The sequence below is a fragment of the Anoplolepis gracilipes genome, chromosome 15 (assembly GCF_047496725.1).
Source record: "Anoplolepis gracilipes chromosome 15, ASM4749672v1, whole genome shotgun sequence".
NCBI lineage: Eukaryota > Metazoa > Arthropoda > Insecta > Hymenoptera > Formicidae > Anoplolepis > Anoplolepis gracilipes.
Genome location: NC_132984.1, coordinates 3,587,175 through 3,614,473, shown reverse-complemented (window position 1 = coordinate 3,614,473; position 27,299 = coordinate 3,587,175). Strand labels below are relative to the sequence as shown.

General features: G+C 31.8%; 6 protein-coding genes across 8 annotated transcripts; 3 read left to right on the top strand and 3 right to left on the bottom strand.

The window, feature by feature from the left end:
• Positions 1–26: 26 nt before the first annotated feature.
• Positions 27–7,178, bottom strand: Med16 (mediator complex subunit 16). The gene is made up of 14 exons (XM_072907183.1): positions 7,008–7,178; positions 6,574–6,720; positions 6,249–6,447; positions 5,796–6,042; positions 5,553–5,708; positions 5,294–5,463; positions 4,799–5,135; positions 4,473–4,680; positions 4,006–4,198; positions 3,676–3,828; positions 3,259–3,475; positions 982–1,091; positions 694–839; positions 27–608 (listed from the first exon to the last, which is right to left on the bottom strand). Exons 1-14 carry the CDS (start codon positions 7,067–7,069, stop codon positions 488–490), a joined length of 2,466 nt encoding a protein of 821 aa, XP_072763284.1. The 5' UTR covers positions 7,070–7,178; the 3' UTR covers positions 27–487.
• On the bottom strand, positions 1,126–2,984 carry LOC140673928 (uncharacterized). The gene has a single exon (XM_072907187.1). It carries the CDS (start codon positions 2,467–2,469, stop codon positions 1,462–1,464), a length of 1,008 nt encoding a protein of 335 aa, XP_072763288.1. The 5' UTR covers positions 2,470–2,984; the 3' UTR covers positions 1,126–1,461.
• Positions 7,179–7,297: 119 nt separating the features above from the next.
• Phb2 (prohibitin 2) lies at positions 7,298–9,878 on the top strand. Its single transcript, XM_072907186.1, has 6 exons — positions 7,298–7,537; positions 7,679–7,941; positions 8,042–8,359; positions 8,586–8,663; positions 8,838–8,934; positions 9,568–9,878. Exons 1-6 carry the CDS (start codon positions 7,408–7,410, stop codon positions 9,759–9,761), a joined length of 1,080 nt encoding a protein of 359 aa, XP_072763287.1. The 5' UTR covers positions 7,298–7,407; the 3' UTR covers positions 9,762–9,878.
• A 411-nt stretch (positions 9,879–10,289) lies between these two features.
• On the top strand, positions 10,290–14,913 carry Asprs (aspartyl-tRNA synthetase). 2 transcript variants are annotated; one of them, XM_072907184.1, is made up of 12 exons: positions 10,290–10,659; positions 11,494–11,593; positions 11,908–11,992; positions 12,149–12,335; positions 12,423–12,525; positions 12,616–12,937; positions 12,996–13,167; positions 13,233–13,380; positions 13,473–13,662; positions 13,858–13,938; positions 14,014–14,125; positions 14,656–14,913. In XM_072907184.1, the coding sequence occupies exons 2-12, from the start codon at positions 11,526–11,528 to the stop codon at positions 14,817–14,819; spliced, it is 1,632 nt and encodes a 543-aa protein (XP_072763285.1). In that variant the 5' UTR covers positions 10,290–10,659; positions 11,494–11,525; the 3' UTR covers positions 14,820–14,913. The 2 variants fall into 2 exon arrangements, with proteins under 2 accessions (XP_072763285.1, XP_072763286.1); XM_072907185.1 differs by having other exon boundaries at positions 10,291–10,659; positions 11,556–11,593.
• A 693-nt stretch (positions 14,914–15,606) lies between these two features.
• On the top strand, positions 15,607–17,240 carry LOC140673768 (pre-mRNA-splicing factor ISY1 homolog). The gene is made up of 4 exons (XM_072906918.1): positions 15,607–15,961; positions 16,054–16,076; positions 16,188–16,506; positions 16,628–17,240. The coding sequence occupies exons 1-4, from the start codon at positions 15,959–15,961 to the stop codon at positions 16,991–16,993; spliced, it is 711 nt and encodes a 236-aa protein (XP_072763019.1). The 5' UTR covers positions 15,607–15,958; the 3' UTR covers positions 16,994–17,240.
• A 3,847-nt stretch (positions 17,241–21,087) lies between these two features.
• Positions 21,088–27,038, bottom strand: Syt14 (Synaptotagmin 14). 2 transcript variants are annotated; one of them, XM_072906913.1, is made up of 8 exons: positions 26,695–27,038; positions 25,186–25,374; positions 24,763–24,900; positions 24,283–24,341; positions 24,002–24,181; positions 23,388–23,711; positions 22,351–22,704; positions 21,088–22,242 (listed from the first exon to the last, which is right to left on the bottom strand). In XM_072906913.1, exons 1-8 carry the CDS (start codon positions 26,726–26,728, stop codon positions 22,030–22,032), a joined length of 1,491 nt encoding a protein of 496 aa, XP_072763014.1. In that variant the 5' UTR covers positions 26,729–27,038; the 3' UTR covers positions 21,088–22,029. The 2 variants fall into 2 exon arrangements, with proteins under 2 accessions (XP_072763014.1, XP_072763015.1); XM_072906914.1 differs by having other exon boundaries at positions 25,231–25,374.
• Positions 27,039–27,299: the final 261 nt, after the last annotated feature.

The window sequence follows — 27,299 nt, the reverse complement described above, 5'->3', positions numbered from 1 at the left end:
ATCCGTTATTAATTTACTAATTAGTATTTATTATTAATCTACAACTCGTGCGTGTAAACTTAAATACAAATAATGGGCGAGTCCTCTGACGAGTCAATTTAATTTTTAAACTTGATCTACAGTTATTTATTCACGCCCTTTTTCTCTCTCTCTTTAATGCTTTCTCTTTGATACTTACAATTAGTAAAATAATTTATGTAATTTTGATTTAATTAATTTTACCTTGTCTTTACATTCTCTTTTGACTCACAAAATTATGTAATTTGGTGAAAAAAGCAAATTACATAATTTTCTCGTTGATGTACATTATAAGAAAGAATAACCTCTGCAAATTATTAAAGTTTTAAATACCATTACAGAAGTCAGATAAAGAAATGACTTCTAATAAACTAATAACTTTCAATTTAATACTTTGAAATACTTTAACCAATTTTATATGTATATTAAAATTATTATCTCTATAATAACGATTCTTAAACGATCTTCATCAGCAAGCTTTGTGAATTCGCCAGATACCACTGCATCGACAGGCTCGTGTCCATCTTTGGTCCCAGGCCCTAATTGCAGCTGTCCTTGTCATATTCTGTACTTGTGCTTTACCACCGCATCTGAAAAAATATACATAAAATTATTTATCATGTTATAATACAGAACCATTTAATTTTTATAATTATTGTAATCAATGAATAATACCTCGTGCATTGCTTCACTAAAAGCGGCTGTTTTCCTAAATATAAATGTCGTATCGTGTCTACAATCTGTCCACTGTGCATGCAACCTTCAACTGGATTCATTTCAGGCGTAAAAACCAACTGCTCAGGTTCCACTCCATATTCTAACTGTAGTCGTGAATAGAATGATAATAGCAAAATGTATAAATACAATAATAGAAAGAAATTTGAACATTTTTCAAAATAATAATCTCAACAGTACACTATCTTTATTTTGAAAAATTAATTAAAAGTTTTGCAATTCTCTTACCTGTAATGGAAAGTTTTGAGTAAATAAAATTGGTGAGACTATAGCGGTAATGCTATTTCCTTGATGCAATTGTGGAATCATGATTTGGTTTGGTAGCAAACAGCATTCATCTAAAAAAAAAATTGTCAAATTTTTCAGTATTCAGATGATTAAAATATTATAATTTCAAATTCCAGTCAAAGAATATACACCTGATATATGTGATAAGATATATAAATAATTATATGTGTATAATGCACTATATAATATTAATTATAACTTTTGTAGAGAGGAAAGAGATGGAGAGTAGATATGTAAAAAGTTTAAAAAACACTTATAGTAATATCTTATATTTATAAATAAATTTCTTTATTTATATAGCAATTTATTCTTCAATCTAAACTTTCTTTCAAATCATATATTTCTCTTTAATTAATAATCATAGTTAATTATCTTTAGTAATTTAGTAATTTAATTATCTTGCAAAATAAAGGTTTTTAGTTAATTTGCTTTATTAGATTGTAATATTAGCACTGGTTTTTCCAGTTCTTCCACACACGAATCAATCTGAAGAAAAACCTCCGTTTTCTCACTGACTGGACTGTCCACATCTGCTATAAAGTAACTTGATTCGCACTTTAATTCATTTATCTTATCCTTTTCATTCTTTGCATCTTTCGAATTCTTTTCTTCCTTTGTATTTTCCATATTCTTCATATTATCCTCAGTCGTTTCACTTGAGAAGAAATGCACTTTTGTTTCCAGTAATTTCACGTTCTCGGCTTTCTCAGCTTCGCGAATCAAATCGATGAAAAACAGCTCTCTTGGCGACATCGGCGTCTTCGGAGATTTTGTCTCGTCCGGAGACAATACTGTCACCAGCTTGAGATAATCTTGCAAGGGACTTTTCTCAACATAGTTACTGGCAATGTCTAAGTGAGCTGTCTCGTCCTTTTCCACATGTACGACTCCGATATCTTCAATATTTTCACCAGATATCTGTTTGTGTATCACCAAAGGCGGCAGGTCCTTCTTGAGGAAGTTTTCTCGATTATTCTTCTTAGGTTCTGGATCGTGCGATACTGAATCATTCAACTTCTCTGTCTCAGGAGATTTTGTATCTTTGGGTGATGTTTGGTAGATGTTTAGAGATCTTTCTACATTATCCGTCCCATATTTCGAGATCGTATTAATCTTGGGATTTTGTGTAGCTAGTAAACTCCTCCGAAAGATTATTAATCCACACATGATTATAATCCAGATTAGAAATGCAACTATCCAGAAGAAAATGGGCCAATATAAAGGCCAGTGTCTGGATGTGGAGCATATGGCCCAAATTAGAGGACACAAGGCAAACCAATAGACCAGAAACACGCTCAAGATTAACCAAGGAAATGACAAGTATTTCTTCAGCTTGGATTCTTTGTAAATCTCGTTCTTCTCTCCGCGAAACTTGTTTTCCTTCAAGGCAAGAGAATCTTTATGCTTCATTGCAAGTTTGGTAGTCATTATATTTTTGTAAATTTCATCTTTTTCTCCTGTATGAGTTATATCCTTTTTAGATAAGGCTATATCATATTCTATTGTTGGTTTTTTTTATAATAGAAAAATATACTAATTGTGTTATATAAGTTATTACATATAATGATTGTATTACTTGTAATTATATTTTTTCTAATCTAAAGTCTTTATATTGTTGCTTTTGTACGTAGTGTCATTGTACAATAATCGTATTAATATACACGATATGAACTGCTTATACTGATAGACTGAGAGAGAGAGTCTGTCCATTTTGAATTATTCTTATGATTCAGGATGTGGTTGTTTTATCAAACTTCCTGACCACAATTTCTAGCAATCAAATAACAAATACAATGAAAGAATTGAATTTGCATCAAATCTGTTTCTAGATTGCAAGAGTAGGCCAAATTAACTTAATTTATCAATGAATTATTAAAATATTGAAGCAAAAATAAAAATGAATCAAATTATATATATGTATGTATATATAATAATGTATGTATGTATATATAATAAATCTAGGATAGAACCTACCTAACTAAAAGACATTTTTATTTTATTTTTAACTTAAATTTTGATTTTTATTTTTAATTTGATTGTTATATAAACACTAAAAATTACTTTAAGTTGTATCAAAATATCAATTTTATTGTTGTCTAAAATTTCAAAAATCAGTGTTATGTCATTAAAAACGTCTCGTAGTACAGCAGATAAATATCTTGCTACTCAGAAATATATAAGAGATATTTAAAAATTTCAATAAATTAGCAAACCTACCGATTAAACCATCATCCACCTGTTGCTGTTGTTGTGGATCTCCGTTAGGTTGAACCAATTTTGATAACAAGCAAAATAGCAAGGCTAGAACATCTAAATTATCTGTACTGCGAAGAAATACCGGAAGACATGATGGGCGAAGCAATCCCCAAATGCGTATAATGACCAGCAGCTCCCGAACAGTATTCAAAGCCTTATGGTCCTTAAGAAGTTCATACTGGAAAGAAAATTAAGTTAAAATGTAAAAAAAAACAACATGTAATATCTACGAGAATATATTTAAACTCACACAAATTTTTTAGAATATTTTTAAGGATTATCTTTTCTTAAGGATTGTAATATCACTATAAAAAATAAACATTGAAACCTGATATAAGATGTAGAGATAATATAAATAGATTGATGGAAAATACTTACGCCACCAGTCTTCACTTGCATCCTTTGCTCAGGTAATCTAGCCAACAAATTTAAAGCTAAATCAGCAACCCATTGAATAAGTTGTTGCAAGGATTGTAGTGTGCTCGGTTCCACTGTAAATTCTTTGGGATCGGGTAAATAAATTGACAATACCTAAAAATATTACAAAAAAAATTAAATTACTTTTATTTTACAATTATACCTATCATTAATAAATTATCATTTATTATTGATTTATTATCGAATCTTTATATTTTCGAATTTATTAAGATCAAGCAAAAATATAATATATAAAAGAGATTTTTAAATATATTCGAAATGCGATATTACCTTATCAATATTATCAGTGTTATCAGTAATGACATCTGTTATCACCGCAGTTAAGTTCTCTGCTGGACCTTTGTCATAAGATATCAGATCTGATGGCCTCAACAGAGATTTGAAAGCAGTAGCTACTGAATGTATCATCAATAAGGATGACAAGTCTGCTGCCTTATTTTGTCCTGATATTGTTCCAAGCATTCTGAAAATTAATGGCAAACATTTATAACAATTAATAATTTGAAATAAAATCGTCTTTTATACTTCTTTCATACGTGAAAAATTATAAATTAAAGATAATTAAAGATAATTAATTAAGATGTTAAAGATAATTCAAATTTTATACTTAAGACAATTGTACCTTTAAACTCATTTAAAATAATTTAGAAAAAGTTTCGATAAAATTTAAAAAACTTTTTTTCTTAATTTTATAATCTTCATTGTTATAATTATATTCATAAACTTTTCAATTTTACCTGTACAATGACGTCTTGATACATAAAAATTGAATATAATGATACTGCTGAGTAGCTTGTGATTGCCTATTGAAAGAGACGTCCAATCTCTCGCACAACGCCTCGATCATAGACGATCTCAGACATAAAAGTATATCCAACCAATCCAATCCTGTTACCAAACAATATTCCAACAATGTACAGGCATAACTCATCGACATTGATGTACCTATAAAGCATATAAATTATTTTAAATGTAGAACATTAAACTATATTTTGCAATCTTTTTGAAATTTCATAAATAAGAAGCATCAAATAATTAACATAGAAAAAATTTGATATCATACCTGTAGTACCGTCTGGCAACAATTTGTAAAGATACAAATTGCCATGAGTATCGCACGCAAGAAGCACGCATCCCAACCATGATAGATCCATATGAGCGATAGATACTGAACTCTTGAAGTACTTATTACTAGGTTCATCTTGACGCCAACCTGTATTCAAGGATGAAAACGCTACTTCCTTGAGACAATCTAGACGATTTAGACAATGCACTGATGAATCCGCTAATGCTATTATCACATAACTCGGAGGTGGTAATGTTGTCACTATAGATAGTTTCGTAGTCGCTATCGCCGTAACTGGCGATTGGCAGCGATACTGCGACTGATACTGCCAAACCTATGGAGACGATAAATCTTTTACTTCATATTTTCATGCTATGCATAAAGTCAGATGCAAAGCAGTAAAAGAGCAGCGCAAGAAACGAAATGAATAAAGAACAGAAAACTAGAGAATAAAAACAATATGAAAGTTTGTGATAGTAATTGAATACTTGCAACTGTCTTGAAAGGTTCCAAACTTTTTGGCTGGAACAACTTGTGAACTGGTTGTGACTTTTCTCGTAACTCCCACACTTCTACAAATCCGCCGTTCTCGCTATTTGCTGCGATAACTAAGGAATCTGCGTCTTCTCTGACCACAAATTTTAAATGCGTCACAATTGTACCTACAAAAAAATTACAACCATAAAATAAGAAACTATTTACAAAATGTACTCTAAGTACTTCAACAATTAAATTGAATAATTAATCTTACACGAATTATCTTTAGGCGCTCCATCCTGTAAAAAGAAACTCGGTAAAGCTTGTGAAGTAATAGTACACTTGTCGTCATTTTTGCGGACTAACACTCTATAGCATCTTATTGGTAAACAGATGCTACCACTGCTAACTGCGACGAGGAAATGACCGTCTGAAATTTACAAAGAAAATCTTTACATATATCTAACATATTCGTGCTATATTTGTAGATCCATTCTATACACATGATGAGAAGTACTTTTTCCATAACACAAGTCGACCGCAGTTATCCTATGTCTCGTATTGCCAAGGCTCTCTGTCGAATAGCAAATCGGATTTTGAAGATCCTTTGTAATCATAATCGCGCCAACCATACCCGTCGTCGATACTACCAGCACGCCTTCAGCAGCTCTGCCACCAAACTGCCTTACTGAAGGTGCAAACAATAGATGATTAAACTTCTCGCTGTAATGGATGTTGTCCTTCTTCTCTGTTACTAATCCTGTCTAAAGAATCAGAAAAGGTTCATTAAAAATAAGAATGTATCTCTCACTTAAGATTTTATATATATCAAACAGCTTGAATATCTTTTTAATAGAATATAAAATAATAACAAAATTAATAATTTTAACTATTGTTCTAGTTTTAATTATAATATTAAAATTTTTAAAAACTTTCTTTGATCAACATATTAATTTGATTATCTAAATACCTTTTTACCATTATGGAACCATGCAGCACCTAATATATGTTCACCAGGGAAATATGTAGAGCCTATTAACACCCAATCATTTAAGATATGGTCTTTAAACATCCACAACTGCACATTGCCAGCTGTATCTGCCATTACCAATTTGTCACCAGGTAAATCCCATTCCAATGCAGTAATGTTATGTTTATTTGACAAGATTCTAAAAATATAAAAGGATTTAAATTTAATCTCTATTTTATAGACCTTTTAAACAAAAAAATTTAATAAAATTATTGAAAATAATCTATTAGATTCAAAAAAAAACATTTGAAAATTAAATGCTTACTTATGAGCATGCCATGGCATATTCAAGTCTGCTACATAAAGGTGGCAACCTCGTGTTTTGCCATTATTATCATCTAGTTCTGTCATTGTAGTAAATGCTACTATATTCCGACTGGATAAGGAACATAGGGACTGCCCGTTGTATAAACTGGAAAAATATTATTAGTCAGTATCAAACTTAAAGTGTTAATTTTATATATTTTTTATAATTCTGCAAAAATGCATAAAACAATAAAACACAAATAAACACAAATATATTTCTAAGAATGTCATATTTGATAAAATATAAGAAAAATTATTGACAGCTCTCTAAATTAATTTGTATATACAAATGGTGTATACATTTTACTCATTCTTTACATCTCAGAATTATGTCAAATGTGTGATTGTGTTATTATAAAAAATATATTAAAAATATATTCTTGAAAATCGTACCATTCTTGATTAGAAAAAAGTTTGGAGGAGCTTCTCCTGTTGACAGTATATAGCAAATCCATCTTCTTAATAAATAATCAAACAGATCATAACAAAGTCTATTAACCACAAAGAATAAAATATGGAATATAGAATTGACGCAGAGAAAGCTGTCACAAATGCTGTCCCACAAATCAGATTTTTATGTAACATAAAGCGTCATCTATATTGAACTGTCATCTACCATATAGGTAAGCCTTAAGCCGATGTCTGATTGGTTAGGTCAACCACACATGTGACATAAGCGTTCGCGTACTTCCTGCCTCTGTCTGTCCATCCACCTGTGTCCTTGATATATTTCTCGTCATCTCTTTGAAACCTCGCCGGTTCACCGATTGATCTTGCAATTTGATTTCTCGAGATGGCCCAGAACAAATTCAGCGAGATGGCCTCGCGCTTCGGCAAAGGCACGAACGGGGTTCCGATGGGCCTGAAGGTCCTCGCTGCCGCTGGGGTCGCAGCTTACAGCGTGTCCAAATCCATGTACACAGGTTAACCTCAACCCACTTGAATTCTTTCTCCGATTACTGGCGATAATTACACGCGCTATCCTCTTCACGATAATTAATTATTAATAAATTAATTAATCTTTTTTTTCGACTGATATTAAATGCGAATTTAATGAATTGCAGTTGAAGCTGGTCATAGAGCGATCATTTTTTCTCGACTGGGAGGTATTCAAAAGGATATCATGACCGAGGGTCTGCACTTTCGTATTCCGTGGTTCCATTATCCGATAATCTATGACATTAGGAGCAGGCCTAGGAAAATCTCGTCACCCACAGGGTCCAAGGATTTGCAAATGGTCAATATTTCTCTACGTGTCCTTTCTCGTCCTGATGCTATGACGTTGCCGGCTATGTACCGGCAACTGGGCCTTGATTATGATGAGAAGGTCAGAATAGAGTAATTATATACGAATTTAATATGATACAAAATAATATGGAATAATGGATTTAAATTACATTAAGATTAATTGGCAAAAATCAATTCAGGTATTACCAAGCATCTGTAATGAAGTGCTAAAATCTGTTGTTGCTAAATTTAACGCTTCACAACTGATAACACAAAGACAACAAGTGTCTAATATGGTACGCAAGGAATTAACCGAACGAGCTCGAGATTTTAACATTGTTTTGGATGATGTTTCGATAACTGAACTTAGTTTCGGCAAAGAGTACACTGCTGCGGTTGAGGCCAAGCAGGTAGCACAGCAAGAGGCCCAACGAGCTGCTTTTGTGGTAGAAAGAGCTAAACAAGAACGACAACAAAAAATTGTGCAAGCCGAGGGAGAGGCAGAAGCAGCCAAAATGATATCCTTTTGAAAACAAAAATAATTTTTTTCAGTTAATTTTATAATCAGTTTTTTTTTTCCCTATTGATGTTTAGTGAAGGAAAAGAAATAATTCTATAGTCAAACTGAAAAATGTAGTTTAAATTTGTTTTTTTTTTTTTTTTTTTCCTTTTTAATCAGTATATTATACAATGCAGAATTGTTTTCAAAAACTTTAACATATATTTCCCTTAAATGCAGTGTACCTTGGTTTAGCTATCGGCCAGAATCCTGGATATTTGAAATTGCGTAAAATACGAGCTGCACAGAATATTTCACGTACAGTGAGTAATTAGTACAATATTACAAAGCAGTAAAAAATTATTCAGATTCAGATTTTAAAACATGTGAAAAAGTTGTATTGACATAAAAAAAAAAAAAAAAAAAAAAAAAAAAAAAAAAAAAAAGTAAAATTTGTATGTGCAAATTTACTGAGAAGGAATTTAATTTTATTTCAGATTGCTAGTTCCCAAAACAGAGTATTCCTCAGTGGCAACAGTTTGATGCTGAATATTCAAGATTCCGATTTTGATAAGGCCTCAGACAGGTTGAAAAGTAAGAACTAAAAATCATCAAAGATGCGCGTCTTTTTTTTTTTTATTTAGAATTTCTTAAATTTTTATTGATTTAAATAATAATTATAGTTAGTTGTTATGTACAATTATATTGTGAATAAGAGATCGTCGTGTGTTTTTCGAAAACCCACGGATTATACATTATACATGTTCTCATTGCATTATGTTCTCCTCCTCGCCGTCCTTGTGATCATGCTCGCCCGCAGATATCTGTTCGTTTTATTATTATATGTTCTAAATCAATTTCATATATGATGCAAAACATCAAATTATTCCCTCATTCAAGGAAAAGATCATTCTAAGACAAGTTCAACAATCTATTTAAAAAATAGTTGTCAATTCGCAGATTTTCGAGGAGATTTTGATAATTTTAAAATCTTATGTGAAAACGCTATTTAACACAACAGACGTCTATATTACAATAAATGTAACAAGCTGTAGGTATGCAAAATGAAATTTACCTAAGCTGGGTAAAATACATAAATTAGGGAGATTATAACATCATACTTAGTTATTTTAATAATGTTTAATGGGCATTTCTTCAACCTTGACGCGCATAAATTATACATAGATTAATTGCTTATGCGTAGACGCCCAATGCTGGCTTTTTCAGATCACGAAGGTGTGAGCTGGAAGAGCTGGGATGAGGCGGCCGATCGTGCCATCCGGAGTCTAAATACCAGTTCCCATCAGGCATTACTAAATACTGGAAAGCTTGGCATCGAAGCTCAACCGCATAAAGAACGAGTCCCCTCGTCTCTCCTATTGGAATCAGCGGATAATGGTGTTAAGCTTATAAAACCTTAACGATAAGAGAGATTTTGCGACGCGAGCACGTTTGCACCTTACATGTACTCTCCTTGCAAACTCCTGTCAAAGAACGTTATCCTATTGTCTATATTTAAATAATTGATGCTAAATAGATACATTTTATAATCACAATACTTCATTAGATCAGTTTTTATTTTTGTATTTTATTATATTTAAATAAGGATCTTAATAAGATTTATATACAAGAAAAAGAATTAAAAATAAGATATAGAAGCTGAAATAGAAAACATTTTGAATGCACTGATGCATTCAATCAAATTCGATTGTATCGTTTTAATATAAAAATATTATTAATACAAATAATAATGATGCAAGAGAAAAACTTCAAAATATTAATATATGATGTTATAGATGATAGCTATTAAAAAAAATTGATATTTCAATTTCACATTTTATTTAATAAATGAAATTATGTTGAATTTCATATTATATTCGATTTTAAGAACAAAAGGTGAATTAAATTTAGAAATTTTGAGGCACAATATAAAAGATTTATGATTTCGATAAAAATGTGTGACATTAAATATTATTGAAGTTAGAATGAAGGAACAAGGAAATCATATAAGAACGGAATAGAAATGTGTAGAGAAGTGAGTGATAGATGATCGGATAAATATGAAAAGTATGAAAATAGCACGAGGGATGTGATAAAAAATAGAAAAGGAAAAACGATGACTCGAGACTCGACCCTCGACTGTCAACAGTATATGTTTAGGTTAGATCAGATACAATATATATAACCCAACATATAACCCTGTGACAGCGTAACTACATTTGTACATGTGAACAGTGACCCCCAATCAGTAGAGTAGAATTTGTAGATCTACGATTTTTGGACAAATAATTATTATAAATAATTGATTGAAGAAGCAAAGTACGTATATACCATTACTTTTATTTATTTTCACTGATTTCAAATTTACTTTTTCCACAATTATTGTACTCTAACCTTTAAATTATATGCTTTACTATGTATTAAAAAATATATATATTCTTGTATATTAATTATTTCTTTATATATTATTCAATGTTAAAATCATAAGTTATTCAAGTTGGTTGTTTAATATTGTTTATCTTATTATTACAATCATCATAATACAATTTTATATATAATTTTATAATTTATATTAAACTCAAAGGTCACATGTGAGTCATTTGGACTCTGTCAATATTTTTATTCTAAATTATTTCTAAAAATTAATTTTTTAAACATGTTTAAAATTTATTTTTTAACTTTTATTTTACATAATCATTTTCTATAGATGTTCAAGAATATATATGTATATAAATATTTTGTAGATTTTTTCAAGCACTTTGAGACAGCTAAAACATATTGTAATCCATATGTGATCAGAGCAACAAAAAACTGTGATCTACAAGCATTAATTTTTAATTCAATCATTTAATTTTATATTATTTCATTATATTGTTATATAACATTAATCTAATATTGATAATAACAAGTATATAATATATCTTAACATATTCTATATATTTTTATATTTGAACAAAAATATATCATCTTTATGTAATTTTTTGTCAATAGTTTTAACGCATATTAGTATGCAATATAATTTAAAGATATATAAATACTATAATAATATTATAATATTTATATTTTTAATAGTGTTATGCTATGTGTTTTAAATATAGTAATAAAATAAATTATTGAGCATGTAATTCTTGCAATTCCTGAAACATTTTTCAGTACCTGATAAGATGATATAATCCATATTGCTCATGATACTTTATTGCATCATCTTTTCACAGATGGTTGAAGATAAACCGGTAGAGTGTTCTTCGACAAGGTAAAAGTTAAATCTTATTATTTTCACTTGCTAATTAATTTGTTCATTTTTATTTAGCATAATTATATTTCTGATTAAAGGTTCATAAATTGGTTAGAGACAAATTTCATTTTATATTTTTAAAATTACACACTATATTGAATGTCTTATTATAGATTTTATATGTACAATTGATATATATTTATTAACATATTAATAATTATATCTATATTTACACATATTATGGACATACTTATATTTATGCAATCAGTGAGCATCAGTATTATCACTATTTTAAATAATATTTACAAGAACTTTTGTGTTATTCTATAAAGAGATGAGATGTCTAAAAAAGCTCTGAAAAAGCAGCAAAAAGAGATGCAGAAGGCAGCAAAAAAGGCAGAAAGAAAAGATCAAACTGTAAGTTATTATATATATAAAAAGGGTGATATATTATTGTTAAATGAGAAAAATAAACTTTGTTTTTTTTGTATTAATTAAACAAGATATACTCAATAAATTTAATTCAAAAAATGATAAATATATAACTATTACATTGCATACTATATTCACTAGCAATCTCAGCAAGAATCTACAAATGAAACTGAAGATGTGTCTGTGGGAAAGTATGGTCAGGTCAACATGATTCAAAGTAAGGAAAAATTTGAAGATAGAAAGTTTACAGCAGTCAAAAATCTGAATAAAAATCTGCAGAATCAAGTGGTTTGGTTGAGAGGTCGTTTACATACTAGTCGTGCTAAAGGTAAATAATGCTATGTTTCATGAGAAATATATTAATTAGTGTTTAATTATTTGCAAATAAAACTTTAATCTTATGTTTGTCACGCAGGCAAGCAATGCTTCATCGTAATAAGACAGCAATCATATACGGTGCAGGGATTAGCTGCTGTAAATGAAAAGATCAGCAAGCAAATGATTAAATTTATTTCCAAGTATGGATTCTAAGCTTTTACGAAATTATTTGGAATTTAAGTACTATGTTTTTGTTTATAATTAAAATGATATTTCTGTTTCATTTTCAGCATTACAAAAGAGTCCATAATCGATGTTAAAGCCATAGTGAAACTTGTGCCATCGAAAATCGAATCATGCACACAAGGAGATGTGGAAGTTCATATAGAAGAAGTGTTCGTGATAAGTGCTGCCAAGCCACAGCTTCCTTTACAAATAGAAGACGCTGCGAGAACTGTAAGTGAGACAGACGAAACAGCCTTGAACATTCGAGTGAATCAAGATACTAGACTGGATAACAGAGTGCTAGATCTGCGTACTCCAGCCAATCAGGCAATATTCAGAGTGGAAGCTGGCATTTGTAAGCTCTATAGAGACATTCTGACGAATAAAGTGAGTATAATGATGCTTGGCTTAATTAAGACATTTTATTTTAATTTATCCTCTTCAGGGCTTTGTCGAGATACACACTCCTAAAATCATCTCTGCAGCCAGTGAGGGTGGGGCAAATGTATTTACAGTGTCTTATTTTAAAAATAATGCTTATCTAGCTCAATCGCCACAATTATATAAACAGATGGCTATTGCTGCCGATTTTGACAAGGTTTTTACTGTTGGAGCAGGTATATTGCATTCAATAGAAATAAGAATTTAAAATTATTGGTAGTTGTTAAAACGCTGTGATTAGTTTTCAGAGCGGAAGATTCCAATACATACAGACATTTAACAGAATATGTAGGCCTTGATCTGGAAATGGCCTTTAAATATCACTACCACGAGGTAGTAGACACTATCGGACAAATGTTCACTGAGCTTTTTAAAGGTTTACGTGACATGTTAGTATATTTATGCTTATTATCTTTTTCTTTTTTCTTCATATATCTATAATAATAGCTTTTGACTTACGATATTCATTGGAATTCAATAGTTATGCGGACGATATAGCGGCAGTCAGTCAACAGTATCCCGTGGAGCCTTTCACTTTTCTTGAACCAACTTTGAAATTAGAGTATCCAGAAGCGATTAAATTATTAGCGGAAGCGGGCGTGACTCTTGGGGAAGAGGATGATCTGTCGACACCAGACGAAAAACTCTTAGGAAAACTTGTTAAAATGAAAGTAAGATGCTAAAAAATTTCAAACCAGTAAGACTGCACACAATTAAAATATTTAATCTTTTACGAGACGTTTTAATTAATTTATTGTGATTATTTCTATAATTTATATTTCTTGAGATTATTGACTTGAATTTAACAATTTACAAAATACTTAATGCATTTTCAACTTTTAATATTATAAATATATTCTTTTCAGTATGATACGGACTTTTACATTTTGGACAAGTATCCTCTTGCTGTCAGACCTTTTTACACGATGCCAGACCCAAACAATCCAGTATAGTATTCTATCATAAAATAATTGTGTGATATTTTTTTTCTCTTCTTTGATAATTATTGAACTTCATTGTAGAAAGCGTCCAACTCATATGATATGTTTATGCGAGGCGAGGAAATTATATCTGGCGCGCAACGTATCCACGATCCAGATTTTCTGACCGAACGAGCTAAGCATCATGGAATCGGTGAGTGAAACTTATGGATAAAGGTAATTTTGTTAATGTTGTGAACATTATTTAAGTATAAATCTGAATCAAACCAAATTAAAATCGAAACATTCCGTAAATTCTGTATTAATTTACATGACTTCTATCTTTTCTTCTTTTTTTCTCTTTTGATTAAAAATAAATACTTATTATATATTATATATTATAATTTTATTTTGATTTATTTTAAATTCTTTTGACAGTAAATAAATAGTTTTGGTCCTTTCTTTGGATCAAATACGAATATAAATTGTATGCTGAAGATGATCTAAAGAATCGAAACGTTTATTATTATTAAAGAGAATTTTTACATAATATGAGTGCATTTATTAGTCATATTTCTTCCCGGCGTTTAAAAATATTAAATATATTATTAATTTTAACTTTCTACTATATATAAAATTTTGTCGTTTAAATACAAAATACCTCATCATCCATATTTCATTATTATTTAATCAGAAATTATTTCATAAATAATCAAAACCTAATAATGAAATCCTTCATTTCAGATATCGAGAAAATCAAGTCATACATCGACGCCTTCAGATACGGTTGCCCACCGCATGCTGGCGGCGGTATAGGCATGGAACGCGTCGTAATGCTGTACCTCGGCTTGGACAACATTCGTAAAGTGTCCATGTTCCCGCGTGACCCCAAACGACTTACTCCTTGAAATTTTCAATTTAATTTCAATATCATAAAATATCAAATATTGTTATTGTATTCAAAAATGAAATCTTTTATCTCTTGAATGCATATAAATGACACTTAATGGCTCTTTATTTTCTCCTGTATGTATTATGTCACATAGATAAATTAAAATTCATATTATATTAAATTTATATTATGTAATCAAAAAACATAATATCTTTTTTGATTACAGTATTAAAAAAGTTTTATCAATCATGATAAAGTGAGAAAAGTAGCTGAATAAAAGAAAAATTACAAAATTTAAAAAATATATCTTTCCAATGGCTCTTTATTTTTTCCTTATTTCTTTTTTATATGTATTATGTCACATAGATAAATTAAAATTCATATATTAAATTTATATTATAATGTAATAAAAAATGATAATAATATTATTATCTTTTTAATAATAATAATAATATCTTGATTACATTATTAAAAAAGTTTATCAATCATGATAAAGTGAGAAAAGTAGCTCAATAGAAAAGAAATTACAATATTTAAAATATATTTAAAAAATATATCTTTCCATTATAATTTTCTCTTAAATAATTAATGCATATAAACCATTCCTCGAATGAGCTTATGCTTTAATTATTTTATGGTTTAAATAGCCCACACTCGTTCTAAAAAGGTCAATGGTGAATGAGTTCAGAAATCTTCCGTAGAGTAATATTCAATTGATCAATCAGAACGGAGAAATCTTTGCTCTTATTCTGATTGGTCAGTTAACTATACTATATTACTTTACGAGTAGAATTTCCGAACGCACCGCTTGTGGTAGAAAGGAGCCGGACGCCGCAAAGTGCCTGTATATAACCTGCAAAAATGATAGAATTATTATAATATACATTCAAGAAAAACAAGTATAATAAGAAAATTACAAACACAAAAATTGAAAATAAGAAATGTCATAACATAATATATATTTTAAAAATATATTTTATAATTATCTTGTTCCTTTATTTTGTAAACAGATCATACGCGCTAAATCTAAAATTGTGTACTTTGAAGTATGAAATCCATTTACTGTAAATAATTAATCTTAGTTTATTACCAACGTTATATTCAGTTATACTGTTAGTAACAGTACTGTGAATAATTAATATATAACAGTTAAAAATGGTGAGTATACATACATATATATATATATATTTTTATTAAATGTTAATATGCTACTTATACTTTATTTAATAAGTAAATTTTATTTTTTTCAGGCACGAAATGCGGAGAAGGCTATGTAAGTATATCTTTATAAGTTCAATCTAATTGATATTTTTTGTTGATATAATATCAATTATACTAATTATAATTACTAATATCAGTAATCAATATCAATCGTATTCTTTAGGACAACACTTGCTCGTTGGAGAGCAGCGCAGAACAATGAGGGAGCAAAGAAAGAACAGGAGCGAAGGCCATACCTAGCTTCAGAATGTAGGGATTTACGTAAGGCAGAAAAATGGAGAATGCAAATAATTCGGGAAATTGCAAAGAAGGTTGCACAAATTCAAAATGCTGGACTTGGTGAATTCCGTATTCGTGATTTAAACGATGAGATCAACAAATTGCTTAGAGAAAAACGGCATTGGGAGGCGCAAATAAAAGAGCTTGGTGGACCTGATTATTCCAGAGTCGGGCCTCGCATGTTAGACCATGAAGGACGTGAGGTAAAGTTACAGACATTACTTTCACAATATCAGAGACAATATCAAATATTTATGTTAATGCTACAAACAATATAGTTGAACCAATTTATTTCACTATATATATGCTTTTATTAAATAACAGGTTCCTGGTAATCGGGGTTATAAATATTTCGGTGCTGCTAAAGAACTACCAGGTGTTAGGGAATTATTCGAGCAAGAACCACCGCCACCTCCTAGAAAAACTCGTGCGGAATTGATGAAGGATATAGACGCGGATTATTATGGTTACATGGATGATGATGATGGTATTTTAGTACCACTAGAACAAAAAGCAGAACAAGAAGCAAGAGAAAAATATATCAAGGAATGGACATCCTGTGAGAAGGAACCGATGGAAGCTGAAGTTGAAACAACAGCGCAAAAACCAATTCCCTCTCAGCAAGATATTCAGGAAGCCCTATTAGTTAGGAAAAAGAAAGAGTTATTGGATAAGTATGGGCTGGAGTAAAATGTGACCTGAAATATATATGAAAAGAGTTCCAATTGCGATAATAACTATTTGTAAGTTTATTGATTTAATTATATATTAGAATACATTTTTATAAAACGCGATGGAGATGTAATAATTATTGTTAATTTATAAGTACGCGTAATAACATTGATTAAGATAATTAGTTTGTGCAGTAGACATTCAAACTTGAATTAATGTTTATCGAGAAACGGGTGCTGTAGATAAAATATAGATCAAAATCCAACGTTATAGTCTGTTTATAATCCTCGCGATCTGGTATCTTTTTCATCATTTTACTTCATATTTCGCGATTTTGAAAAATTGATAAAATACAATGATTCAAATGACATAGCGAGTAATCGTTACTTCCTAATCTAGAAATCGTCGTACGCTCTTATTCCCTTAGTCACAAATGTATCTTTGGAATGTAACAAAGCAATCCACATGTTGGAGCTTGAAATCTTTCGGCTCTCTTATCGCCTTGATACTGCAAGCATCTATCAATGAACAATAGGAGTGTTAAATGCACGAAACATCACTTTTTTTCTAAAAAGAAACAGTTGTGAAAATTTCACCACGTTCTCTAAAAACCTCCAGCTAGAGATTGTAAAATTCCAGTGCGGTGTTCTAAAATTAAAATATAATATAGTGGTCCAATCACTCCCTACACAAATCCAATATTATCGATTTATCACACAAAAAACACTAGAAAACGCCGTTATAAGATTAATGTTATCACAATTACATTATATCAGATTCAAAGAGTTAAAAGGCCTAAAAGTTACCCTGAAAAACTACCTGCTAATTCAACATATATTACTCACATAATATGACTGGAAATCTTGGAATTTTTTCAAATCTAGTTTGTGTTTTGTGTAAAACAAATGTTCAATAATAATCTTACAATCGAAAGATATTAATACTATATCGCGTTAATTAATTTACATGTATTTAAATGGTTCTCTCCTCTCTTCAGCATCGTGCTGTTTATAAACAGACTGTGCATTAAGATGTAGGATAATACTGCTAGGACTCAGAAGTACAATAATATATCAGTTAACACACATAACACAGCTAAAAAAATACAAATCTTATTATATTTAAATCCTAAATGTCTTTTAAAATCTGTTTTAACTTATTCTCACAGCTATAATTTTCACATCCTGTAAGTAATAATAAGTACATTATTGAACAATTATAAGGGTATAAACATCTCTTATAGTTTTCTTACACTCTTTATAACATATCTAATAACCATTTTCGGATTAAAATCCGAAATGTGAAAACGTTTACATGTCTCCTTAATAGGAAAAAAATATAGTTTAAGCTGCAGAAAGGATTTATAAATGAAAGACAGTTCGCTGAATCTAGAACTTTGTATGCTTAGGATGTTCTAAATTCTCATTTGTAGTAATTATTCACAACACGTATAATGCGTGTATAAAAAGAATTTTCGCTGCGCGAAATATAAAATTCTCTCCTTGTCTTAAAAAAGAGACTTCTGAGCCCTGGCAATCATTTTACTGCTAAAACATAAATGAGACAAAATAGTTCGAGCATGGATTAATAACCATGATGAAAATTTACCACTAAAGGCTTAAAAAAAATCAAGCGTTAAATGATTCACAGCATCTGTTTGTCCGTTATAATCAATGGTTGGTTTTACCAGCTGATCTAGGAAATCCCCTAACGATTGTTTGGTCTAAATTCATCTTCCGTTTGTCATCAATGTGTGTATATGTGTGTGTATATATATGTTTGTGTATTGCACCTTTGTTAATAATAATATAAATCGTATAATCAAAGAATCGCGTACTATCAAGTAATAATAAAAATCCATTTTTAATAAAAGAAATAAAGGATTAATTAAATTTAAAATTTGTTAATAATAATATTTTTTAATATATAGTGCATTTAATATTATAACACATATTAACTCATTTGATATTATAACACATTTAAATTATTATATATAAATTATTACAAAAATAATTATTTCATAAATTAAACTTTACAAAGGTGAATAGATAACAAATCTTTGTTTTTTAACTTCAAAAGTAAATTTTGTCGAAACAAAAAAAAAACTTTAATGTTTAATTATCAAAATATTCAATATCGAAGATCATAAATATGTAAAAACAAAGTTCAATCGTATTTGTAAAAAAAACGTCAAATTTGTCAAAGGATCCATAGACGTAAACTTTGTTTTATAAAGAGAGCTGTTTTTGTATTGTATATCTCTCTCTTCATATATCAAATTAATCTCGTGATATCTGTGAAAAATTCATCTTCAAATCGTATCTTCTCTATTCTTCTGCGTCTCTAATGTAACTTTGGTATGATTAGGAAACCTCTCTGCTCAAAAATTCTAATAATAATGCATAGATTATACCATGTGTCTACAACCTAACGTGTAATGCATGATCTCGTGTTTATGTTTCTATTTCATTTATATTATATCGACTCTACAAACACATCTGCGTTTACGAAGTGCGTTTTGCGAGTCATTGTGCGTCGTTAAATTGTGAATTTGCTCGTCCCGTTTTTTTATTCCACTTCGAAGTCTCGCTAAATCATCGCCACGCCGGCGCAAACTGTATCAATCCGTGACTGTATCAATCCATTCTCGAACCATCTCGAGAGATGCCCGTGTTCTTAATCTCATCTTACCGCTATAATCTGTCGCTCTAATCCGTCCGCTAATTCTAATCTTATTTTTTTTCTTTTCTCCAGGCATACCTGAACGAAACGTAAAATAACGTTTTAGAGTTTTTAGTTAAAAGATTGGCGAATTAAATTAACTTGGAGATTAATAAAAATTGCGTACAAATAGACATAACTGGTACATAAATACAGTTTACAAGCAGCTTTAACAGATGAAACGACTAGCATAAATTTTGCGAGACAATGTCGATTAATATTGAGCATCTCAATGATCTCGACAGTTTAGTTTAATATTATTGTATAGCGATATTATTAATTTATTACGCGCAGCAATAAATCGTTACTTTTTACTAATAATATCTTTTTTACGGATTAACATATACTTGTCGTTATTTTTGACAAATCTTGGCACTAGACACTGATCTCGCGTCGTTTCCTTTAGAGTTAAATATACATATATTCTTAGCGTATACGTTTCATTCAGGTATGTATAAGTTGCGGTAGTAAGACTGCGTATCATGTTATCGATACTAGGTAGAAATCTAATAGCTAATAATCAATGTTAAATGCACGGCGAGAACACGGGCTCAGTATTTGTCATATCGATTTATATGAACAAACACAAGCAAATTGAATATCCGTCAAATGTATGTATATACATACAATTAGATACCGTAAGACAGGTAATATCGACACACTGATACAGTAATACAGCGGCGATTTATGATTTGACAAACAACAATGACATTACTGAAATATATATGGTACGCACAGCTATAATGAGCAACATATATAAAAAAAAGTAATAGTTCTTAGAAATTTATGTTTCTATAATGTAGTAATTTTAGTTTATTTGGAGAAATATTTTAACTGAAGCTTAGGAGAGAAAAGAAAGAAAGAAAGACTCGATATATTTTAATGTTAAAAATTAAAATATATCATGAATAAAACAAGAAAAGAATGGTATTCAAATCCATCCAAAAGCTTTTATCGTTATTAATTTACTAGAATATTTGCTAGAGTAGATTATTGCTTGAGAAAAGAAGTAAAGTATTAAGATGTGACTCAATAATTTCGTTACTCTATGAAAACAATAGACATTACTATATAATAATTCACTGTGTCGATGTTATCCAATTTCAGGGTGGACACACAAATTATTCTATAAATTCATTCAAATTCCTAAATCACAAAGAAATTTCCAAGAAAGAAACACTAATTTTCTACCGAATCTCTACTAAGGATTTGTGTAAATTTTTTTAGGCTTTGATGTATTTTACAGTGTATTTTATAAAATTTCAGAAGCTTTTTACTTCTCCTGGAATATTTTAACAATTATTAAGGAACCTCGATTTTCTCCAAAATATTTTTCAAAATCCACAAAAGTTTTCCTTGTTCTTGGAATATATTTCCAAACTTACTAGAGAATTCCGAGTTTTTTTTTCTGTTGCATGACCACCCTGTATCTTACAATACTATAAAGTCAAGAGATGTATGTAACTATTTGTGTATTTTCCAAATGACGCCGCTCGGCCGCTCAAATTTCACTTACATTTTACGACGATTCTCCATTTAGCGTGGCACGCGGCCTAAAGAGGGTGAAAGGCACAAAGTAAAAAATAAACGATCCAGATTGGCTCAGGCACATATCGAGTCGGAGAGCGTCGTACCACATGACAGGACAGGCACGATGAGAGGGCCGGAGTATCGATAACATCACTTGATCATCCGGGATCCTCGACATCAAAGATTAATCGCACTGCTCCCATCAGCATATCAAAAAGGAAATGTACTTGGTACATTTAGACAAGAGTTTGTAACTCAGAGTTTACAGTATTTCCAAACAGCATCCCGAACAAAACAAAAGCCCAAACAACTTTTAAAAGATGTTTAAAACTTTAGTGACAATTAAAGCATCTTTCGTACATGTATTTAAGACGCCATTCTTAGATCTTTTTTTTTTTAGATTTCTTTGTGTATTTGTTTAACAGATGTCTAAAGAGTATTATGACATATTTTGGTCTTTATCTCGCCATTTATAACTTTTATTTAACAGACATAATTCCAACATCAGAACATCTTTACGATGTCATTTGGACAGTTGCATTGTTTGGGCTCTGACTTATGATTGACAGACCGACTGGAATATTGACTTCCGTTATTCAACCAGGCAGTACACAATGTGTGTCTCCGCGAGATAAGAAAAAAGAGCCAAAATCTCTTTCGAGATGAGCTACGAGCATTATTCTCTCTCAGAAATGCGCATCTGTTTCCCATACTCTTCGCGGCAAATACCGGTGAAATCGGTTTCGCGCTCGAATGGCTGCGTCGAGAATAAATCCAAAAGGAGGCACTCACTCGAGAATACCTCAAGGGCGCAACAGCGAATGCCAGCGTTGTACTTGCGTCGGTTGCCTCGCCGTCCGCATATCATTCCAATGCTGCAGCTCCTCAGATCCGGAGCTGTTCAGACCCAAAGAAAGCCAGCCGATCATCTCTCGTCCCTTTCTACCCATTCCGCTTCGCCGACGGTTGTACACGGATAGGAAGAGCGTCACATCCCCCAATTGAAACAACGCGATCTTTTCACACAATCATGAAAAAAATTTTGTATATCATACTTTAACGATATAATCGGTTTTTAAATGTCCGAAAACTTTTAAAAAACCAGAGAATTTACATAAAATTACCTGAAATATAAAAGTTTCTTTATAGAGAGGATTCGGCTGGGCGCGTTTTAGACCAGTCTTCGACCGGCCCATCTCGTGGTTGTTGCTGTCAACAAGGGCTAGTTTTACATAAGTATCGGGTGGTTTCGTGTCGTTTCCACCTCCGCCGCGGAAATGGGAGCCCTTGATTATCTCCACCGACAAACGGCCCGTCGTGCCGTTGTACGCAAGACCGATTAGAATTTCGGCGACGCTACCACCTTTCATACTGCTGCCGTAAGGTGGTATAGCTGTAGAGGCGTATGACTGAACCGATTGCTGGGATCCCGTGGAATCGCTACGAGTTAAACTACTGGTAGTTCCCCAATCCTGCGCCTAAAAATATAATAATTTGTTTATTCGAATCAATATTCTTTGACTAAATTATACATAATATTTTTTTAATACAAAAATTAAGAAATTATTTCCCATAAAGTTTACTAAATAAAAGTTTCAACTGCGGTAGATTAAATCTATATTATAAAGACCATAGCCGGACAAACATACTAAAAGTGCCCTCGACAAGTTTTGAAATAACATTTGGCCTGTCATGTCCTCACTGTAAAAAAAAAATTTCTTCAAAATTTCAGTTCCCTAACTCTATTATTTCGTAAGTTATCGAGAGAAATGTCATTTTCATTTATTTCTCTTTTCTGTAAATATTTGAGATGATCTCATATCGATTTTTTCTGAACATTTATCAACAAAAAAAACAAAAAAAATATTTTTTTATTCAAGATTAATAAAAAAATATTTTTGTGTGTCTTTCATTGATAAGTATTCAGAAAAAGATCGATATGGCATCATCTCAAATATTTACAGAAAAAAGAAACAAAAACTGAAAATGACATTTTTTTCGATAACTCAGGAAATAATAAAATTAAGGAGCTGAAATTTTGAGAAATTTTTTTTTTTACAATGAGGAAATGACAAGCCAAGTATTATTTGAAAACTCGTCGGGGGCACTTTTTGTATACTTATCGAGCTATAGCCTTTAAAAAGACTTTAAAATGATTTACCGAAGAAGAAAGCGGCGGTAGAAGAGTCAGCCAGAGAGTTGTTTCCAGCTGAAGATTAATCTGATCAAAGGATACCCTAGCTTCGCCTAACAATCTCTCCCGACGCATCATTCTGCCACCCCAGAGGTATACCCTTAGCCGTACTCCCATTGCGTTCACATCCTCCGGATTTACGCGAGGAAGTAAAAAGCTCTCCATGTATTGCGGCGATGTCCCTTGCCGAACTCGAGTCTTGCGTCTTTGTTTTTTTGATGGCAGCAGGACTAAGCGTACCTGGCTGCCGCCGATGCCGGCGGGATAATTTCGTCCTTGTAACACATGAACCTAGCAAAATAATATGTATCAATTGTCGCGTAATATTCATATTATGTAACAAGAGAAAATTTCAAGCATTTTAAAAACAAAAAAATATTGCTGAATATTTTTATTTCTGTTTAAATCTTTTAAATGATTATGTAAACAAATTATAAATATATAAAATAATAGTCAAAATAATAGTGGACTAATATTAACAAGGTACAATTTAAGATTTACGTTTGTTTCTAAAAAGATACAAGAAAAATTACGTAATTGTAATGATTAGAAATAATTAAATTTAGAATAATTATACAAACTGTCATCTCGCGCATTGGGGCATCGTATAAGAAAGCGACTTCCAGACTACCAACTTCTTCGGTAGCCATCGTACCCATCGTCGTGATGACATCATTGGTCGTCGATTCATTTTGCTCGACCTCTATCTCCTGCTCTCTAGTGTCGAGTATAATGTTGGATGCCCCAACTTCTACTACGCACTAAAGATATGAAAAAAAGAAACAGAATACAATATTGCAGTCTGTAATATTTTTTTTTCAAATCTTTAAAATTTTTCTACAAACAAAGTAAAAAAAATCACCTGCTGCTGATCCGCTGGAGAGTGTTCCTCGGTGCAGCTACTGGAAGTGGTCCCAGCGTCTGCAAACGTTGATTATTATTAAATTCAAGAAGAACACTATACATCTAACCATCTTACTTAGATATCATTATTTTTCCATACTTTTTTAATTTTTAATATATTAAATGCATAAAAATAAAGACGTGAATGAAATGAATAGAAAACAATTTTGAAAAAGTCATATTCAAAATTTTAGAAATAGTGTGGTGAGTAAAATATATATTTTTATTATATAAAAATATATATTTTTATACATTATAAAAAATTAGGAAAAATTTCATATTCATATTTTCTATAGATATATATAATAATATAATATATTTATCTTAATTTTCTCACTTATATGTGTATGTTATTAGTGTTTGTATATACTATAAACACACATTATTGCTCATAGTATATTATTGCTTCTTAAAATTTTACAATGTTGTTCTTACTGACCTACAATGGTCGTTGGTCCATCCTCCGCTTGAATAGTCAACGTATCCGGCGGAGGATGTGAACGCAAATTCAATCGTCGGAGAGCGTCTTCCTCTGAATCGGAGCTTGTTTCTGGATCTGAATAGGAGAATGTTTTCCCTAGCAAGCAAAATATATTATTAGAAATTATTCTTCTGCATTCGCTACAAAGAACTCTACACTTCGCAGTCTAGAAATTTAGCGATCATTCGGCGTAATAGAAACTGCAGATTCACCCGTCTTTCGATCTTAAATTTTATTTAACAAATTTGAAATTAACTCTCGTCATCGCAAGTGATGAATAGATGTAAAAATGCAAACAAAATTCGAAAATTTCATCGAGTTTCGAAACGGTGAAAACTCGCAAGAAGGAACCGGGACGGAGGTCGATATAAAATCATATACCTATGTTTTTCGAGATTTGAGATGTGGAGCTGTTGGTGGACTCACAGAGGGGCACACAGACTCCGCCGAAGAGCGCCGTAGAGGAGGGCGGCGTGAAGCACCACTTCCGGGACAAATAGAGGAAAAGGGCCAGCAGTAGTACTACGAAACCGGCAACGGCACCCAAAACTGCAGTCGCTTCCACAGGTACTGAAATATCACGAGAAATCCTCGTTAGATTTATTACTGTAATTTGTGCAACATAAAACTCCTCTCTCTCTCTCTCTCTCTCTCTCTCTCTCTCTCTCTTCTTTCCTCTCTATAGTATTATTTTATCATTTGTACATAATCAAGAATAACTCAGAACAATATTAAATTATTATAATAATTAAAAGTATGAAATTAAATTATTATAATAATTAAAAGTATGAAATTTATATTAAATATTTATAGTAAATATATGTACAGCGGTAAAAATTGTTAAAAAATATTAAATCGAAATTTTTAATAATTTTTACTGCTGTAAATATATTCAGTTATACATATGTAATCCTTCTAATTGTCATGTGATTGAAGATCACATTCTGTGTACATAATAACGAAAAATAAATAGAAGAGTGAAAGAAAAAAAAAAGGGAATTCATGTAAAATAAACTTATTTTCGAGACTTTGTGCTCTCTCAGAAAATTTATTCTAAAATAAGTCAAGATACCTTTTTCTACTGTACACATATTTTTGTTTTCTTAAATTTCGGAATTTTAACCCTCGACGTTATGTAGGTATATCGGCGTACCGGTGTATCGGTTGTCGTATCGAACGCGTTAACTCGATGGCGACATATTACGCCGTAATGACCTGGAATAATTTATTATCGCTCCAGTTGACACAAACATACCTGCTACGTGAAATTGCGCAGCGTCACACGCACGTTTAACGCAGTCGATTATAATAATAAAAAAAAAGATCACCTTTTTATCCCCTTGAGATCATGGTAGCCGAATAAGCAACGTTCAATTTTTTGACGCGCTATCGCTCTATCGTCTCGATTATTAATTCGCACTTTCGAAAAATTTGCGGAATTTCCGCTTGTATTACGAAAATTCTACTCTCGAGCGTATATTATTCGTTGGGAAAAATTTTTGAGAATCCGTTTGCGCAATGCGGATTGTGAGATTATTCTCGATCATTCGGAGCTATCTACTGCGCTCTTGATTTTTTTCGCATTCTCGAAAATCAATGCCGAAGGGTTTTGCTCGCGGCTATTAATACTGATTCCCAATCGACATGCTGTTTTTCCACAACGCCTTAATAAAAATAGGAAGAAGAGGAGAGAAGGTGAAGGGAAATAGAATTTTCTCCATTTTTAATCGACAGATTATAGCGATTCGCAGATATCGTTCCACTTACGACGCCCGTATCCGGAGGGGGGGAAAAAAAAAAAACCCTCGGAGAAAAATTCACGGACACCCAGGGGACCGAGATCGTCGCCAGGGGAGGAGACTTAAGCCCGACCGGACATAGTGGACTTACCCGCCAAGAAGTGGTCTGATCCAGCCAGAATCATGCTCGACCGCGGTGTCGCATTAAAACTCGTTTAACATTCGGCTCGGCCGGGGTTGCCTCTCGCGGGGAATAACGGGACGCATCATCCGCCTCGGCTGTCGCCGGGCGTCCTCCCGTGACAGAAGCGTGGCTAGCTGGCTTCGCGAGCTAGCCAGCGCAATAATACGTGGGCGGGGGTGTACACACAGCACTCTGTTGCTCCGAGGACCGACGCGACGTGCGCCTGCTGCACCGAGACCCGTCCTACGCGCCTGCGCGCCGCGGCCATCTTGCTCAGGCGCTGTTACGTCACGCGGTCACGCTACTGCGACAGTGGTGAGGGAAAGGGACTCTCCTTTCTCTCTCTACCCGGTTCCCGGAGCGAAGCTTTTCGGAATAATATCACGTTCTGTTTCTCTCTATCGAAGATGCCGTCTTAATCCTTGCTCGCAAGAATTATTTGACACAAATCAGCTGATCGTTAGCTTCCTTCAGGAATGTGTGGTTAATTTGTATTCGACGGTGATTTACATTCGGAGACGAGGTTCGCGTGGATATAAATATCGTTTATATTGACACTTTCGGAAGATACT